Raw genomic sequence first — 20,204 nt, 5'->3', positions numbered from 1 at the left:
GTAGACTTTTAATACATTGACAAGATGCTAAAACTGCATACATATACGCTTACAAGGACTGCCCGTTTTTTAGAATTGGAGTATACTTTGGATGAATTAATTTCATCTTTCTGAAATTACACTTTTAATACACTGACAAGATGCTAATGCTGAGTACACATTCTTTCACGTATTTGAAAAGTGCTAGAAGTATGCTTTAAGGGAGGTATATTTGGCATATTTTAAGAATATATATTTCGAATACCAAGCATGAAATTCCAGGAAAGTATTTCCTACATATTTTTAGTGCATTCATGAACACAAAATATGTCTAAAATGCAATCTAAATAGCCCGCCGTATATTTCAAACGTATTAGCTTTTGCTAAGGGTAGAAGAATATTTCTAACGTAGTATTACATTCTCCTGTCGAAACAGCTCATAGAGTCGCACACAGTGTCACGGATGGTTGCAAACCACGTATTGTCAAATATATTTCTCAAAGAAAAAACAGCAGTAATTCAATAGTAATTATGCACCATATTTGTTGAGTTTTGGAGCACAGACCATCTGTGGAGTGAGTGTTGTGTAAACATAACTAAAGTTAAATTTCAGTTAAATTTCTGTTGGCTGAACACATGCTCAGCATTGCGTGAACAGAAAAACAAAGCTCATTTTTATAACGGTTGCCGGCCATACACTGGAGTGACGCCAATTTGGTTCTATCGTATCTCTCGTGCCTTAGACACACTCTGTACAAGTCTGGAAATGATCCCTGTAGCCCATATGTTCGGAACGGCTAAACCCTGCTGCTAGCCGTGGCAGTGGTAGTAAGTGCTCACCCTATCTCCCACACTGTGCAAGTGCACCTAAAACTTGGGAGCAGACCCTGCCCCCCTCCATATATGAATCCATGAGAATAGCTGTTTGCTACGCCGTACTGGTGTACAAAAAATCTAAAAGATGTTGCCGGCAAATGCAATTGCCGGCAGTGCACCCGCCCGTGCATGCCCTTTGACCGTTACTGGCTGTCAGGCCCTCATCAGCTGGCTGTAAAACTCTCAATGCAATGTACTGGCTCCATCTGATGGCCCAAGAGGCAGGCTGCATACTTTTTCACAGGTTCATTGCGGTTCGCAGCGGCCGTACAGCCGGGCAAGCCGATCGGCGGATCGGCTGCTCGGCTTTGTGCAACTTAACCGTATGATTGCCCCTCGGTTGCGACGGCGAAGTGTGCAAGAAATAACACCTGAAAATAAGATCTGTTACTGTTTGGTCCTTAGACGAATATATAGAGTTTTTAGTAGCCAGTCACATGGGCAGGCCGAGAAAATCTCTTCATGCTGCCACGGGCCTTCAGCGTTCAAAGCTATGATTATCCCCAGATATAATCATTAGAGTTCGTTGAGAACCTGGTTAGCACAATGCTACACAAAAATCCAGTCAAACAGGTTAAGAGTCTTCCTTACAGTTATTTAATTAATTGATTTAAATATTTAGTGCAGTAGTAAGCTAGAACAGTTCTCCGGAGAAAAGTGGTTGGGAGAAAACCAAGCACATCGCAGGGTGTGTCATGTGAAAATGCAAATGTAGAAGATCGGTTTATACATCGGTCTTTCTCTAATCTGCAACCATAGTTGCCAGCCGTTCCCTTAATCTCATCAGTTCGGAGTGCCGGCTTGCCTAACCCAAACGTCTAGATATTTAGCCAATTTAACATGTTGCTGCGTACCTTCAAGGAACGCAGATTCCACGTTCCCCGGATTCAAGTGGCTAGGAGAAAATTTGCGTCAAAGAGTGTGTGCCACAGAAAAGTGTGCCTGCGAAGTTTTATGGTATGCATTCTGTGTGTGTGCAAGCATATAAACCAGAGAAAAGGCTTCGAAGGGGAAACTCAAGATGCCACACTTTATGCGTGCCTAAAGAACTAACAAAACAGCACACTACACGCACAAAGATAATACTGCAGACAACCAACGCAGTCCTACCACACTAAGGGTCCTGGCGAGTAGATCACAAGCGCACTCATACAGGCTTAATACCAAAAGCGGGTGGTCCGCACGCTATGTCGGACGCGGAGTACGGACAAAATCCCAGGTGGTACCTTGTTTCATGAGACGCCGCTTTTCTACGACAGGAATTTTGAGGATTAGGTGAAGCTGGATGCCGACGTAGGAGCGTCCTCACACCGGTGACGAGGTCTGGGAGGTAAAACCAGCGGCTGGCTGAGTCGGCGTTTTGGAGGGGTTAACACAACGCTCACCTTCCGTATACGCGGTCAGCGTCGTGATCCACGGGACCAGGGCATCAGCCTATGGAACCGCTTCGAATCAGTGGGCCTTACGATGAAACACCTCTGGCAGCAGCCGACGGCCGTGCGCCAGCGTCCTCCGCACCTGGAACGTTCCTCCTCCTGTTCACCTCGCAACTCCTCCTTTTATACCTCTTCATTTTCTTCTTCTTCCGCCTCGTTTTCGGATTCGTGGTCTTCTTCTCCATCTCCTTAAAAATACCACTGCACTCACCTTTCTTCGCCCTTCTATTTCTCTCAAGTGTCACGTTCCAATTAACATGCCCTTTCATAGGTCTATCGTTTTCTTTTTCTCTCGTGACAGTGTTTCACGCCAAAAAAATGTCAGTGGCTTAGATAACCTATGCCAGGATATACGTAGCGAAAGGTACAAATTTATCTTGGTTACACCTTTTCAGATAGCTTTGGTTTCTCCCCCAAGTTGCGTGATAAAATCACGTGATCGGATACACGGCGGGCCTTCACGTCGTCTTCCATCGCCGCATCGCCTTCCGGCTAGGCCAGGGCACGCCGCTCCGCGTCGCGATGTATCTCCAGGCCAGGCGCTCTCTTTCTGCTCCGGCATCTCAGCCTCTGGCTTGGCCGCGCGCGGTTCATTGTTCCTGTTCTCGGCAGCCAGCCGCCAGGCCGCAACCTAGGGAGTCGGAGAGTTGAGATTCTCCAGTCTCCAGCGCCGCTTGACAGCGCCAGACTCTCCTTATTCCATATGCAAATTGATATAAACCGCGGCGGTGTCACCCTGCATTTATACGGCGACGCAGCTTCCCTGCGCATGCGCAGTAGCGCGCGCCCTGCATGATCACATCTGGCTAGGGGCCGGCGCGCGTAATGACTTCACTCGACTCCTCGCGCATGCGCACAGCTGGCGAAACGATGCGATCGGAGCGGCGACGAGGCGGGAGGTGAGGCGCGCGCCGACTGCGCACTGTCACGTCACTCAGCTCCTCGCGCATGCGCAGAACTGCACCTGTTCGAGTTACGCGAAACGGGGAATCTGTGGACAATGTAGCTGCTACAAAAGCTACAGATACTTCTCCAACAGTTAACATACGTATACTCCTCCGTAGCCTCACTCTAATCTTTGTGCACTACTGGCAAGACGAACGCCACCCGGAAAGCGCCACCCCTCACAATCATTAGGTGCGCTGCTTGTTCTAGTAGCCCATTGGTCACCTCCGCGGATCGGGCTTGGCCGACCCAGGCCTTCTGGCTCACCAGGTCGGAGCAGCCGATGAAGGCTGCCTCGCAGTCCTCCTGGCTGGGCTTGTGTTTTGGGGCGAGGTTCGGGGTTGATTGACATGTACACATCATGTTTAAGGTGTCCGATGACCTCCACGCATAGTGCGGGCAATGTCCTGTACATGCAGTCTCCGAAGATTTTTCCCCTCAATGCAGGCAATGTCCTGTACATGCAGGATCAGTGTTATAAAATTTCCGTGCACAGCAGTGTTTATGTAAAGGCGGAGGAGAGTGCGTTCGTCTACCTTTGTAAGGCCCCTACAGTTATTAGAATAAATTTCCGGACCGAATTGTTATAACTGAATAATTTCTCAAAAATTGAGGCCATGAATGGGTTGGAGATCCGTTTCGGAAGGTTCTGCAGGTGTTTCCCGGAGAGTGAGAGCGTGGGTGATGGCGTCTACCGTTTCATTGCCTTCGAGGCCCACTTGAGCAGGAGCCCACACGATCGCTCGAGACGGGGAGGCTCCGAGGTAGTCGCTATATTAAAGGATGTGATAAGCAAAGTGAGCAATGTACCCCTATTGAATAGTTCTGCAGGCCCCTCTCGAGTCGGGGGTGATGACTGTATGGTCCAGGGACCGTATTACGGATCGCTCTTACTCCAAAACATTATCAAAAACGTTGTCACTGCACCGTTCTGGTCAGCCGTGACCGGCAGTCATATTGATTTTTTGCGTTACCGGCTGACGTCGTAAACGTGCCGGATGTTGCTTACCTAATTATGCGAGCTGATTAAGAATTTTTTTGACAGCGAAGAAAGTTGTGTGGATGTGTTTGAGACCGAGTATGGCGGCTGTTTACATCTCGGGCGTCCCCGCGAGCAACAGTGTAGGAGGGTGCATGAAGACTGTTTTGAAGCGCACACGAGTTTTTCAGTTGTTTCGAGGCTTCGACATAGGAAGGAGACTGCACAGTGTCTGTGCGACGTACTCGCCGATGAACTGGGAGGTGTGCTTGTCACAGCGTTCTCATTGGAGCTGCAAGTGCTGTGCGCGCTGCGCTTCTTCGCCACCAGTGTTCTAGGCACCGTAGAAAGTGAAGCACGCGTCGGCGTTGCCCAACCGACTTGTCAACGTTGGATGGCAGAAGTTGCGCGCCTTCCGGCGAGACTCTAAGACAAGACACCACATCGGGTGGCTCGATGGCATCCTCATCGCCAGCAAAACGCCCCGGGGCTCTCCTGCAGACATGCTGCAAAGGGTTCTACGCTGCGGGCATCATGATAGTGAGTAGACCTTAGCGTCGGTTTTTGATGACATGAATTCGGTTAAATCCTGACCATGGCAACAAACCTTCAGGGGTAGCTTTGTGCTGTGCACGTTTTCTTCTAACATCTGTGGCGCTACCATGCGCACTCTGGCCATGGGCCCGCGCTAACCCGTATCCTTCAAAGACGCGTTCGTCTCGCAGCATTCCACGATGGCGGAAGGCCAGCTACACGACGGAGATTTTTTCATTGTAAGCAGTAAAAAAGCCCTGTCAACCGTCGGGCCACCTAAATTGCAGATAGAGAGCTTCAGCACTATGGATTGGCCCGGATCTGCTTACAGCTACGTTACACCAAAGCAGACTGATTACAGTATGGTAGTGTATTGCCACCCTTTACATTATTTATAATTGTAGCAGAAGCACAGGAAGCATATAACATTGTTGAAATACATGGCATTTCCTGTCTAAGAAACCAACACAAAATGTACCTGACGGCACTTGTGTTGTATAGACAATCATAGCGCATCATTTTTCTCAGTATGATGGTAAAAGTTGTCCTTACAGCGTGCTCAGTCGTGCATCTCAATCATGCATTGTCTGGCAGTGGGCTACTTAGCACGAGTCGTCCATTTTATAGAAAAGCGTCCCGCAAGGCTTTTTAGATCACCGAGGAAGGGCATGCGCAACAGCGTAATTTTTTGTTATGCAGGAGACAATGTCTGCCCACTGGAGTCATGGCTGCTTGCGCCAGTGGCGTGGCACCACATACCCGACCCAGCAGATGGCCTGTACCACATTCCAAAAGCTTTCACGCAATTTGTCGTTGACGCTGCGTCGGTGCGCCGCGGAGCTGCTTCTGGTGCTTGCGAAGGTACTGGACACACCAGTGTCAGTGGGAGTGCGCAGTGTGCATAAACATCGCGCGTAACGCACTTCACAACCTCTGTTTGGATGCGCCCATGTTATCAGAGGGTGCAGGTGACCTGCCACTGACCAAAATTATGGGCCGCAACTAAATGCTGGCAGCCTAGTAGACTGCTTCCCTCCTGACCTACCTCCTTGGGAGAGCAATGTGCTACGGTATTCTCGGCCTCTTTAGAGCGACCCGGCTCCAGAGGCAGGCGTACCGAAAGATGGTGCAGCTGCAGTGATTGCCGCGTGTCGGCGCACAGCACGCATCTGCAAGAGTGAGAGCAACTGTATGATTTTGTGTCCTTGGCCAGTGTGTGTGTGGCGAGAAGCCTGCAGTGACAAAAGAAGTACCCCCACCAGTTGCCACTCCATTAACAGTGCGGTCGCCAGTATACCTCTGTAAGGAGCCAGCGCCTCACTGCAGCCAGAGAAGGCGACGAGGTGGCGGACGAAGAAAAAAGGCGGAAGTGGAACTTGGCGAAGAGAGCGTGCGAAGCAGAACAGGAAGAACGCGGTCGGCGACGGACGTGGACCATATCTGCTGGCTTCCCAATTTCGCCGGCTTTGGCCTCAGCCGCGGACGCCCCGGCTACCAGACCTGGACAGCCGTCATCAAGAGCCTGACCCACCAGACCCTGGCGCCGCTGTTCCCTTCCTGTCCGGCAGCCTCTGAACACCGTCACCCCCGCTGCTTACCCGGCTGCCGTACCTGGAGGCCATGCCCGTAACACACAGATGTGACGGCTTCCTGCGCCAGCGTTGAGACCCGCCGGGACATCGGCGTCAACCGTACGCCAACTCTGTGGCGCTGACGCTGCCCCCGGGGAGACTGCCGTCAGCACCACGTCTCCGTTAGGGCATAGACCTGAGCCTACTGACTGCGCCGACGCCCCGCCACACGTCCTCGCTCGACGCACCAACTACCCGCCACACTCATCACTCGGACACGAAAAACTTGATTGCAGCATTCCTTTTTTTCAGCTCTGCCTTTCACCTATCGAGAATGTTTTGTTTTTCCGTTCTCGTTTTTTGTTGTTTCCTTTCAACTCCTCCTTCCTTCCTCTACAGGCCCTCGTTGATTTCTTTTACTTTTTACGCGTGGTAAATTTATCCTGCAGTCTTTCCCCACAAAATCTGCCAGCCCGTCAGCACCGTGTTGCACGACCTCTTTCTCAGCACGGAATAGATCTTGATACAGCGCGCCAGATGTGTGAAAAGCATTATTGTGCACTCTCTTTTGCCAATGCTTACGTGAACCCACCTGCCCCTTTCCTGCTATTACTTTCCAGCTTGGTAGAGTGCCTGCGGTCATTATTCGTGTGATGAACATGCATAAGGCAAAAGTGTAGTGCTGGAATGAGGCACTAAACATTTGTGGCGCTTTTTTAAGTGCAGCATACACTGAGTAAGCCTGTTTATTTTTTTTAGGAAAAGCATTTCAAAAGTGCGCTTCTGTTGCAAAAAGGCAGTGTACATACAAGCACGCTTTAATTTTGACACACAATAACCGTATTGCATTTCGAAGTGCAGTTGAGAAAAAAGTTGAGTTCAAAATGCCTATTCGCTTTTATACAGAGACTGCCTGTGTACACTGTGCGAGAGTAATGCATGGCAGATTATAAGTAATGCATTTTCAGTATTAGGAAACGTTTTAGCACTTACAAAATGCGTAAATATCAGAGATAAACAATCAACCTGACATTATGTGACTAGGGGTTTCCCTGGGTGCTAAATAGCTATAAGTACAGCAAGGAGAACGCTGTAAACAAAAGCATAATAAATTTTGTAAGATGCAGTGGCCGCAGTGGCTGCTGAATGACTAAACAATCCTTACTGGTAGACAAGGATGTGTAAAAATCAGATACATCATTGAGGAGATGGTGCGCGAGTAGAAGTTATTTTAAAGTAACAAAATGTGCAACACCTTACTGGGAATCTTTAGCAGCTCAAAGCATATACAAGCAAATAAATTACGGGAATCTTGAGCACTCAGTGATTGCCCCATAACTGACACCTAGCTTGGTTTGTTATCGAACAAGGCTATGCAGTCTTGTGCATGATGACCCGAGATAGTCACATTGCCAAACGGCTCGAGAAGTTTTTTAAGCTACATAGTGTGTGAGAAGTGTAGTTGTTTTCAAGCCAATTTTCCTGTTTGAATTTGTTATCCCAACGTTTACAACTTTAGTCATTAGTATTTTGTACAAACTGAAGGCTACCTTTCCTTCTGGAATGGCCTATATACAGCGTGCCTGGGCTAAGATAGACCAAGATTTAAAGAAACAAAAAAAAATTACCGACGATTACGTTACTTCCTAATGCGAAATTTGAGAGCAGCAAATAAACTGTTTGACCTTTTCGATAGATTGAGGCAAAGAAATCGAGCAACACATGTATGCGCTATCACAGAGTTTTTTTTTTTTATTTTTCACACGTATTCCTTTAACAAAGAATCCACTAACAGTTCTTGACAGTCATGAAGGAAGCTTTGTGGTCGGAGAAATAGACTGATATATGTTCCACTTGGTACACCAATGCTTGATTCTCAAAGACTAGATCTATACAAGTGCCTCGCGAGGTTGTCACAGCCGTGGGACACGTTACGAGCGAGAGGAACGAGATGTTCTCCCGCATAAGTGTTAGGAAATTGCTGTTTGTCTTTATGTCAACATTAAAGTCCCCCACTACTAACATCGGTGTGGATCGATGGACGGTTAATGCGAGTTGCAGGAAGTGCACCACGTCTTTCGTGAGTGCGGTAGGGGCGAAGTAGGCAGCTACTACCAGCAAGCCGTTGGGCAACTTTGCGGCGCACAGTTCGCCAACTTCATGTGACGTGCCGAACATTTCGACTGGTATTGCAGAGAGACCTGTGCGCAAGTAGATAGCGACTCCCGCCGCTCTGTTGTGGTCTCTGCGAGCACCACAGCAGTATAGGAAATCTATGATTTCGAGAGGCTCTTCGGGATCCATCCAGGTTTCAGCAAAGCAAAGTACAGAGGAATGGCACAGAATGTGATCGTGGTGTACGTCCTTGGCATGTGCGGCAAGGGAGCGTACGTTAAGAATGTGGTTGTGAATGATGAATCAAGTGCTGCCAGCGAATGACGCGTCCATTGGCTGTCTGCGTGTGTTACTGATGCGTGGTTAACATGTTAAGCTTCGCCTGTAAGAGTGGAACGCGACAGCGTCTTGCAACGCTGCCAGGGAGTCCACAGAACGCCATCGCCAATTCGGCTGTACGCCTTCCTGGACGGTAAATTTATTTTTTGAGGAAAGGAAATGTATCTCTCTAGCATATCTGGGTGGACACCTGCACCTCGCCGTAAGGGAAAGGGGGAAGATGGGAGTGAAAGAAGACGCCGTATTATCTAGACGCGCCTTTGTTCATTCCAAACCATTCAGCTGGCATTACGGAGTGGCTAGCGTGCTCGTATCGCACTCCGGAGACCCTGGTTCGATTCCCCAACTCGACCAATTTCGTTCTCGGTTTTATTCATTGATGCGGTCTAACTAGAAAGGTTAATTAGGCTATTTCATATTTATATTATTGTATTTCTATCCATCGTGTTCTGTCATTAACCTGTCAATTGTTGGAACTGTCTAGGATGTTCGACACAACGTATATGAAACGAGCAACGTCTTACTGAGTGGGGAAGTGCGTGGTGGTGGAGGGAACGCGGCTTCGTACTTATCTGTTTTTTTTCAGCAGCGTCTCCTTCCGCGGACGCTGTTGTCGCTGCTGCGCGCGTCTTTCTTTTCTTTTCCTCTGACCTCTCCATTCTCCTCTATATTAATTAGGCTAATTGATTAATTAAGCAATTAACTAAACTCAGTCCAACTTAGTTGCAGCATCACTATACGATCCCTTTGATTGGTTGCATGGTTACTAGCCAAAGTACAATTGGCCCCATTTGAAATTCGCGCACTGTGACGTCACGAGCATTGCGACCAATTCAAAAGCGTGACATTGGTGGCGGAGCTGGTTACGAGGCCGACGACGACGCGAAACCCAGGAACGGACGCCAAAGAGCTGCGCTCTAAAACGTATTCTTCTGAGCTGAAATGAAGTGCATGTTAGCAGCTTTGAGAAGCATGTAAAATCCTTCAAACACTGCCCTCACCACAACCAGCGATTCCAAAACGATTGCTCCGTCTGACCTGCAAAATGCAACATATTGCACACCACTGCCACGTCCTACTTCAATTGCCTCTGTTTTACCTCGCGTCTTCCCTTGCCTGGTGCTCGGCTTATTTAGCACGATATGCTTGAGAAATGGGTCTTTCATCCTACCTTGAGCAAACAAAAAATACCCTCGTGCCATGGTGCTCCTTGGCGGCAGATGCCCTCGGGCCATAAAAATTCACTACCATCATGCTCTGCTTCATTTCCAAGGATCATACGCAAATGTAAACACTGCCTCTACACATTAACTGTACAAAATCAGGTGCTGCGTGCCAGCGAACGCACAACTTGCTCAGCTTGCTGTCCTGTTAGTCGTTACACAAGCCATACAAGCAACCCACTTCTTCCTTTGTTTAACCCCTGATGAGTGAGATCAGCAAATGACCTTGATGGAACAAGCTCTTTCCCTCCACGGTAACAATAGTAGAGTTCCCTAAGCAATTTTGCCTCTCTCTAAACAAAATAAATGTGGGGTAAACATCACAATTTCAGCATCTCGCAGAGGGACATTCGCCGAACGGGACAGCCACAACACCTACGGAATATCAAGTGGTTATACCCATGTGGGTGGTATCAGTTCGTTACGAGGAAGTGTGATTGTTTCCAGTGGCCGGGCTCTCAGTGCGGTGCTCCTAGCAGCTGCGCCTCTCTGCTTCCGTATGTCGGCAGCTGCTGCAGTCTGATTCATGGTCTTGTGGTATTTTTAAACAAAAATTAAAAAGTGCACGTTACCCTGAAAACACATTTGTCATCGAGAGTAGGCGCCGACCGAAGACATTGGCTAAATTTTTCTTCGTCGATTTCTGAGATGTCCTTGCAAGTTGATCTCTGCACATCCGTAGCAATCGCCACCTTCAAACAGAATTTTAAATCCGCAGGCGCGCTCTAGACGACGCGTAAAAAGCAGGAGTGCCATGGAATGAGCTTTTTTTTTCTTGCTGCCATGTTCCTGATGGATGGATCGATAAATGGGTGGATGGATATGGCTGAATCCTTTAAATCGGGCGGCAGCTTGCGCTACCTAGCCGACACTTCTTTACGGTTAGCGTACCCTCGCGGCAGCAAAAGTCACTGAAGAGCAAACTCAATTGCAAACCTGCCAAGGCTTCTTGTTTTGCCTGGAGTTCTTGACTTCGAAACAGAGTTTTTTAGCAAAATAACACCTTGTTCATTTTAAGCACCGCTTGTTTGGAGCAAAACGCTAGCCTCGCGACGTCATTTGAAGATCACGCTCTCAAAACAGAGCGACATTTCGGGTGGTTCGTAATTTGGCCCCTGGTCGGCGGCGGCTAGTGAAAGGCTCGTAGTATCGTAGTATATGTCGTAGTATCGAAGCCAGCCTGAAGTGATTCAACGTTGTTCCAAACTGTTGTGGTCATTTTGTACGCAAGTTTAGTTGAGCTTTAAACTGCGCATGGCTGAAAGTGGCAGGCATTCTTTCTGATGACCGCCGAGGACGCTTGCTGCGGCGGCGCCGCCCAGTCATTTAGTTCTTAAGGGCGCAAGTCAGCGAAATGGTGTTTCGCTTGGAAGCCACTGCCGCAGTCTTCCTGCACGCCGGACTGCAGTCAGCACTACGTGCCAATAGTCTCCTACCGTGCCGTAATGAGTATGCATTTCCGGCAGGACGAACTCCAGACATACATATCTATTTAGTCAGGCAAAATTCACCAGTGAATGGCAAATTTGCTAGGAAGTGCTATCGCATTTGCCTGATTACTCTTATTTTCCAAGTTAGTCGGAGTACCGTAGCTTGGAGAACAATAAGGGCATCAGAGATTGTGTCATGTAGAAAAATGGGCTGATGGTTTAGCATGGTTAAACATGGTAAAAAGGGATAACTTCATCTTCGATCTCTTCTGCACGCCGCCCCCGGAGGGCTTCATTCCAACAGCGGTCTCTGGCTTCCTCCAGCAGAACTGACTCGTCCATCTCTAGCCAGGGCTGGATCTCCAAACGCCTCCTGTATACAACCGCCTCGCCTCCTCTCCGCTCCACTGCGGAGCGACGGTTTCGACACGTCCGCCACAGCCATGCTAAAGGCCGATTCACACGACGGACCGTTCGCCCGCGGCCCGCGCACTACGTGTTCATGCGTCAGCACATTAAGAGGCGCGCTGCCGGCCGTGAGAGGCCGCGGCCGGCAGAGCGCCTCTAAATGTGATGACGCATGAACACGTAGTGCGCGGGCCGCGGGCGAACGGTCCGTCGTGTGAATCGGCCTTAACCGCCCGAAGCACTGGGCTTCTTCGATTAACAGCGCTCGGGCAGCCCGCTGGCGACCCGCAAGTTCGTCTCTGACAGGAAAACGCATCATGGTCACGTGGGCTGGCGGCCACCGGAACCAGCCGGTCGGCAATCACGGCGGCAAGCAAGTCGCGGATCACGGAGGGCAGATGCTCTCTCTAGCTTCGCGTTCTGCGTCTCATTGCTACGCACGCGTACGGTAGAAATAGGCTGCTTGGTATCGAAAACAACGACTTGCAGTTATTGAGGGCTGCGTGCCGCAGACTGCAGAACATGCAGCTGATCAAGCTCGCAAATCGGCAACGACAACGCGAGCGTGTGCCTTCGGTGCACTGTACGTGTAAGCTTCGAGAAATCCACAAAAGCATGCGATGAGCAATCGCAATGTAACGTGTTTCAGTCGTATCCACATAGGACGGAAAAACTGCCCGTGCGTTGTTTATAAAACGTACGACAAGCCGTACTCTCGGATTATTGCGTTTGCTTACTACGCAGTAAGTATATATGACTGGTATGACCGCCGACGATCGACCCTGGTGGACTCTGCTGTGGTCGTTGCGATTTCTACGCTCGTAACCTGCTTCCTGTAGCTGTAAGCAGAAAAGAATCGGGATACGTTCGTTCAACTGTAGTCTGTCGGCCGCCGGCTTTTGCTGCGGGCAAGGAACGCATAATCTCGGCAAAATTTGCGCATATCAGCTTGTTGAACGCCCATCTAGAACAAGCGGGTGCGCTGCATAAATTTAGCTGCGTATCGTTTCTGTAATAATACAGGTTTATAGCAGAGAACTGCCACTGAAATGAAAGGCGCTACAATAAAGCCCTGCGTGTCGGCGCCTCACGTTCCGCGTACGTGTGTTTGCATGACGATCAGCGCTAGAGCTCATTTTTATCTATTTTTTTAAAATGAGCCAAACGCGAGGAGGTGCATGCCTGCGGTACTTCTCAGATATTTTGAGCATATGTAGCAGAAGGCCCGACCATGAAGCTGTACAACACTTGGCCGTGACGACAGAATCAGCACTTGGTCGGCGCGACAGTTCTGTGTGGCCACATATATATGCCCGCAGAGATGTCTCGAGCAATGTGCTCGTGAGGGCTTTTAATAAAGGACATGTTTCAGTCAAGCGTTTTTCAAAGCATATCCACTTTTGCACTGCGCCAAACGCAATGAAGACCATATATACGTACCGCGCTCAACCAACACTTCGTAAGACACGGTCAGCACATGCATATATATATATGCGCGCGTCTGAACGCGTACTCGGAACTGGAATCCGGCTGCTCTCGTGAAAGGCCTCGAACACCATCGCAATATCCGCCGGGCGCACGAAATTAACAGCCGAAATATTTTGTGAATCAGAAGTATGCGATCGTAATATGAAGCGAGCAATTGTGCTTTCGAGGTGGTGAGACGATCGAAATGTGATCGCGCATACGCACGCAAAACGTATCAATAAACAGCGAGAACTACCGCAAAAGGTATCATTGCAGGCGACACAGTCGATATGCACCGTGGCCTAGTCGAAACAAGCGCCTGCATCGCGCAAAACATCGCATGAAGAACCGCGGTCCTTCTAGTCCTTATAAAAATGGCCGCGCGAGCTTCCCGCGACCATACACCTCTCTGTCGTCTGCTAGCTGCCCGAGAGCTGCCAGCACAAAATCGTCCTGGCGAGTCTGGCCGCCGGCTGGCAGCCCGAAACCGCCCAGCCAGAGAAAAACGAACGCGTTCCGGGCGGCCACCGGAAGTGGGCGGAGCAACCCGAGAAAATCGAACGCGCTCCGGCAGCCCGCAAGCAACCCGCGGGCTGCCAGAGGCGGATAATCGAAGAAGCCCACTGCGTGAGGCGAGCGGTGTGTCGTGTGACGTCACGCGCATGCTCAGTAGGCGGAACGCCGGCACAGACACGGCCACCGCAGCCACGCTAACACCACGAAGTGCCAGGCAAGGCGAGGCCCCATCCCAGCTGCAGTGGTTGCCATGACAACGGCTATGCTCTCTGGCACCGACACGGCTGAAGCGCAGCCACCTTGACGGTTTGAAACCTGGCGCGGTGTAGCGGTCGCTTCAAAACTGCTACTGTAGACTGTAGATGAATTAATACCTCGCACACGCGTGTTTCCGACAGCCGCTATCTTTGCGCAGTGTTAGCATGCTGAGTCTTTGCCTTCGCTCCTCTTGGCTGTCGATCGCAGCGCTGCCGCCGCGCTGCCTGTATTTACAGCAGTGATGATGATTAGCACATTTTAAATTTAAATAATATAATAATAACGGCCGACGTAGGGCACGTGTCCTTGAGGCGTCATCACAACCTGCGCACCTGATTGTGAACTGCGCTCCGCCTTAGTGGACTGTGGCCAACCTGGGTCTCACAACCCCCACCGGTGGCAGGACCAACCATCGCACTATAGTGGCACATCGCATAACCGCAGCAACACTGCGCCTGGAGTTTTGTAAATGCTCCCAGCCATCTCAGATCAGAGCGTGACCATTTCTGTATTTATGAGCTTTAATCCATTAACGTTCTGTTATATCTTTCAAGCGGAGATCAAGTGTCAACATACTTGGTTTATGAGTAAATGTTTTAACGGTGACAAAGCAGAACAACCTTGGTTGGCAGCTTCCTGCACTTCGTTTTGCAAACTAAAGGAGCTCTGAACTACCTTCGGAGGAGAGCACATAAACTCCCTCTATCACTACAATGTCTCGACTTCTAAGCCTGAGCCAGACAGTAAACTTCAAGAAGATGCAAAGAAGCGGCAATCGCGCCCGGAAGTTGGAGAATCCTTTCTGGCAACTGTTTCATGATTGCGCATGAAGCATGAAACAGATTCATGGGTTCATCTTGGGTTCATAAGGGTTTCTCCCTTTCGCTGTTTACGTACTATTTTAATCGAATGGCTGGCACTGCACTAAATTAAAAACCACCTAGAGAGAATAGCCTCCCTTTCTTTGTGTCACGTGCGATAAATAGAGCAGCCATTAAAGCCTCCCAGGACTCTATATTCCTGTCTGGTTTGTTCTGGCTAGGGCATGTGCACACCATGTGGAACATGGCTGCTATTTCATTACACTGTTTACACCTCGGGTCTTGGATCGCCGAATGCCATGTGCTAAGTGCGAGTGGGTTCGGAAAAACTCCCGCCTGCAACTTTCTCCATATGACCTCTTCCTTTTTGCTCAGGCCCTTGCATCCTCCAGGTAGTGTCTGTCTTCCTAATCTGTAATGGCTAAGAATATATTGGTACGTGTTCAGCAACTCGTCCCTCTGAAGGGGCTCTCTGCTCGACAAGACCGCATAGGGGTCCCGGTGTGTGAGTCTTCGGGCCAATGCGTGCGCTGTCTCGTTTCCCCGAAGGCCCTCGTGGGCCGGAGTCCAAACAAGGTTAATTAGCTCTGCCGGTGTCGGGCCGGCAGTAACAATTTTGACTGCTTCGACAGGTACTTTACCTTCGTTGTAGTTGCGGATAGCCGATTTAGATTCTGTTATAATCACCCTGACATTCCGTTGAGTTAGAGCCAGCGCAATGACTACCTCCTCAGCCGCTGTTGCCTCTCTCTGTCGGATGCTGCAGCACGAGACTCGGTCTCCGCCCTCCCTGGTCGCTAGGGCTACGAAACCCGTTCTGCCTCCATATTCCGCCGCGTCCGTGTAAACCACGTCCTGTCTGTTGGCTAATTTTTCTGTAGAGCTTTCGCTCTGTCCTTTTCGCCTACCCTCATGGTGTACCGGATGCATAATCCTTGGCAGTGGTAGGATTCTGATTTTGTTCCTTATGTCTTTTGGGATATCCTCCGTGTGTTTGAGCCGCGATCGAGGTGCGAAGCCTAGCTTTTCTAGTATTTTTAACCCTGAATGGCTGTGTAAGACTCGTAGTTGTTGCGCTACTCTGGTAGCCTCAATGAGCTCGTCTCGTCTAGTGTGTTTGAAATCCCCATGTTTCGAATTTTCTGGGTGATGTGTACGGGGTGAGGCCCAGAGCGGTTTTGACGCTTTCCTAATTAGGATTTCAATCTTGTTTTTTTTTCTGTTTTGGCTAGCCGTAGGTATGGTGCCACGTATGTGATTCTGCTGATTACGAATGATTGAACTAGTCTTAAGAGGTTCGTCTCCTACATTCCCGCGTGTTTATTTGCTATACTTTTGAGTAGCCTACACGTCTGGCCTACACTCGATTCGAGTTATTGTATCGTTTCTGTGTTCTTACCGTTTGTCTGTATCCTAAGACCCAGTACTCCAAACATCTCCACTGAGGGTATTTTGTCCCTGTTTACCGCTAGCGTTATTCCATGTTCATGGGGCTTTGTCTCTTTTGTAGGCCGAGGAAGAGCGCTTCCGAGTTCTCGGCAGAACATTTGAGTCCTTGTTTTAGGTACGACTCAATTTCCTCGATCGCTCTTTGGAGGGTACCTTCGATATGCGCGTCACTGCCTCTGGTAACCCAGAGGATGAGGTCGTCCACGTATATTATATGGTTGAGTCCTTCTATACCCGCCAATTTCTCTGGTAAGCCAGTCATTGCAATGTTGAAGTGTGTTGGTGATAGGACCGAGCATTGGGGAGTACCTTTGTTGCCCAGCCTTATGCCTTTCTCTTCCTTCCCTCCTAGGCTGATGGTAACTGTTCTGTTTTAAAGAAAGTCATTCACGTAGTTGTATACCTTTCCCCCTACATTTAGAGTTTCTAAGCGTTCTAGTATGGCTGCGTGGTCAACGTTGTCAAAAGCTTTGGCCACGTCTCGCCCGACTATTACTCTGGTATGAGCTGCTTCGTTGTCTAGCACTTGTTCTTTGAAGTATAACATCGTTGAAGCATAACATCGCACGCAGAAAGATGTGTCCTGAATCCGATCATCGTGTCGGGGTAAATTTTTTGTTCTTCTAGGAATCTGTTAGCCTCGTTTCAATAACGTGCTCCATTAGCTTACATACACATGAGGTAAGCGAAATGGGCCTCAAGTTTTCGAGGCTTAGCTGCTTACCTGGTTTCGGAATAAGGACTAGGTTGGGCTCTTTCCACGTAGGTGGGATTCGGCCCTTGTCCCAACATTCCTGCATGCACGCTGTTAGGTTTCTAATTGATGCATCATACAAATTTCTCAGCATGCGATTGCTGATTCTGTCTGGACCTGCCGCTGTTTTAGTTCTGTGTATGTTCAACTCCGCCCTAACCTAATCCAACTCCGCCCTAACTCCGCCCTAGATAATCCAGAAGAGGATTATCTGCGCCATTGTACTCGGACAGGGGTGTCGGTGATGTGCACCTCAAATACCTGTCCCTCACTTCAGAGATTAGTTGGTCGCTAGTGCCTTCGTATTTATATACGAGTTTCTGTAGTTGTTGTCGTGCCTCATACTTTGTCTTGTCCGGGTCTAAGAGATGTCTGAGCATTTTGCACGTGTTGGCTTTGCTGATTCTCCGGTCCATCTGATCGCAGATACTACCCCAGTTTTGTCTGCTTAAGTTCAGCACGGGGTCCTCTATATCTCTATTCTGTTTGGCTAGAAGCTTACGTATGTTTCTGTTCCCCTTGTTTTGAGCAAGTTTTGCTTCTAGCTCCCTTTTCTTGCGCCACAGGCCTATCATACGCCTGTCCACCTCTTCTTGCGTTTCGTCTGTTTCCACCTCTTCGGTGGCTTCTTTAACTGCCGCGAGAATGTCTGTGCCCTAAGATTCTATGTCTCTGATTGCGTCTCGGGTATGAAGAAGGTTCGCCCTGAATAGATGCCAATTTACCGCTGCGACCTTGTTGGGTTTCGGTGTGGGCTATCCGTCTTCTACCACGATCTCAATAATTTTGTGGTCGCTTTCAGTACCTCCCCCGTGTTACACCACCTTGCCGTGATTTGGCCTCCGGTGAGTGTTAAGCCAGGTGTAGTGTCCCTAATCACGCTATTGCCCTGTCTTGTTGGTTTGATGGGGTCAATGATTAAGATGAGCTCATTTTGGAGAATACTGTCCCAGAGTTCTCTGTCTTTGATTTGCGTAAATGTGTATCCCCATGCGGGGTAATGAGCGTTAAAGTACCCGACAATGACGATAGGGTTTTTGCCCGCTATCTGTTTCGTTTTTGCGAATAGCCTGTCAAAGCCACAATCTTCTCTCTGTTTCGGAGAGCTGTACACGTTTAAGATGAATAGGCTTTTCTCTCTTCGCTTACGCGGTATCTTTCGATTAGAGTGTGATCTAATTGGACGCGCCCTGTCTCGTGCCGCAGCGCGGTAACGTTGCGTTTGACAAGGGTGGCAACCTGCTTATTGTCCCCTCAGCACGGGTACGATTTGTAACCGGGCAGCTTCGCGTTTTTCCCGCACTGTTTTAAAGCTATAATATCGGGTTTGTCTCCCTTTGCAAGGAACGATTGTAAAACGGCCCGTTTGCGCAGAAAGCCCCTACAGTTCCACTGCCAGATAGTATTATTGTTTCTTGGCCAAGGCATTTTTGGTTGCTTGTAATTCCGCGTATATCCATTGGTCCCTGTTTTCAAATTCCGCCGTGAGAGCAGCGTCTCGCTTTGCAAATTCTACTCTGATCGTTTCTGTGACTTGTTTCATGAATTGCATTAGTGTTCCGTTCAGTAGTTTCATGTCCTGCTGTTGTTTCTCGTTTGGTTGTTCGAATTTGGTCTCAAGATCCGACTCTTCCGTACGTTTCTTTTTTAATCGGGCTTTTTCAACCTTCACTGTGTCTACCTCTTTATCCTGCTCCACCTGCATAGGCGCCATTGCCTTTTCCTGTTGCGGTTTGTTTTCTAGGGTTGTTTAGCTGTCGTTTCTCGCATTTTGATCCGCTCTTCTGGCTTCTTAATATAATCAGTTAGCCTTAATCTGATCTGCCTGCTGTTTAATGAGTTTTTTTTAATTATTTAACTGTCCCGGAGTCCTGAGAAACTTTAGCTGGCCAGCTCACCTTTGCTGCTTGCTCCTTGCGACGCTGTTGCTGTCCGGTTTGTAGCCGGGGGAAGGACTCTGACCGAACCTCGTTTTGCTGCCGGATCTATTACGGGAGCGGCTGTTCCTTCGGTCTTCTTTCTTCGCTTCTTCAGCCTCCTGTTTGGCTCCCCATTGGCGTTTCTTGACAATATAAGGGGTGCGAAAGAGATTTTTGCACCTCTTGTCCCCAGTGTAGTGTTCTTTGCCGCATAGATGGCACTGCGGTGTGCATTGGTGCCCCTCGGGGGGCGATGTCGTGCCACTGCCGCGGCACTTGGTCGCCTCACTGTCGCAGACGTCCGAGCGGTGGCCAAGTCCTCCGCACTTGTAGCAGACCTCATAGCGTTTCTTGTGAAGAAAACACTTGAAAATGATTGCGCTCAAGACTACTCTGCGTGGTACTTTCCCTTCATCGAAGGTGATTAGGAAATATTTGGTCTTGCCCATTCTTCGTGCGTCTATGACTAGAGGGTTGAATCCGTTAATGCTCAGTCCTTCTAGTACATACTTGTGTGTGTATTCCTCATCGATTCCATGGATGACTCCCCTGCCGCGACTCTCTGGTGCGTTCATGTAGGTGGTCACTCCGCGTTCCTTGTCTCCGATCTTGAGTTTCAATTTTCTCCACCTTCCTCGCGTTTTCGTAGCAAGGCGAGTGGTAGGTAATCGTTCCTTGCTTGGCGTTTATAGCTAGTCTGGCCTTCAGTGCCTCCTCGTTCTTGATTCCGGCTTTCTCCCTGATGGACGCCGCAATTCTCATCTCGGTGGTGCTCTTCAGCATTGTAAGTCCTTCTTTGGGCCGCAGAACTACTTTCCATCCGGTCGCTGGAAGTCTCAGGAGGCCTGAGGCTATTGAACGTTGAGCGAGTTTCCGTCCCGCCTCTCTCTAGGCTCTCGTGTCGCTGCCGTCGGTAGTCGCAACAGTGGCGGCATTCGCTGCCGCCGCGTCTCCGGCACCATGTTGGCGTCCTAGGTGGCGTTCTTCGTTCTCCATTCTTTCGGCTCGCTTCTTCAGCCTCATGATCTATTCCTCTTTTCCTTGTTCCTTGGGATCGATGTCGGTTCGCACCACCGTCACTTCCATCGTCATCGTGGAGCTGGCCATGGTCGGCGGTGGCGGGAGCTCGCCGGTCGCCGCCTCCCCGGTCGAAGTAAGCCTACCATGGCGTGTAACGCTGGCGAA

The 20,204-nt window shown here is 49.4% G+C and overlaps 1 protein-coding gene across 1 annotated transcript in view; it reads left to right on the top strand.

Annotated features, from left to right (window-relative positions):
- Positions 1-19,868, top strand: part of LOC149361391 (carbonic anhydrase 6-like) — a 66,154-nt gene extending 46,286 nt beyond the window's left edge. The window contains exon 8 of the mRNA XM_089568063.1: positions 19,827-19,868. Coding sequence (XP_089424189.1) covers positions 19,827-19,868 — 42 coding nt within the window. The remainder of the gene's footprint in view (positions 1-19,826) is intronic.
- Positions 19,869-20,204: the final 336 nt, after the last annotated feature.

Source organism: Amblyomma mixtum, chromosome 2, assembly GCF_055824585.1.
Source record: "Amblyomma mixtum isolate Tamu chromosome 2, ASM5582458v1, whole genome shotgun sequence".
Classification (NCBI taxonomy): domain Eukaryota; kingdom Metazoa; phylum Arthropoda; class Arachnida; order Ixodida; family Ixodidae; genus Amblyomma; species Amblyomma mixtum.
This window is presented reverse-complemented; position numbering and strand designations above follow the sequence as displayed.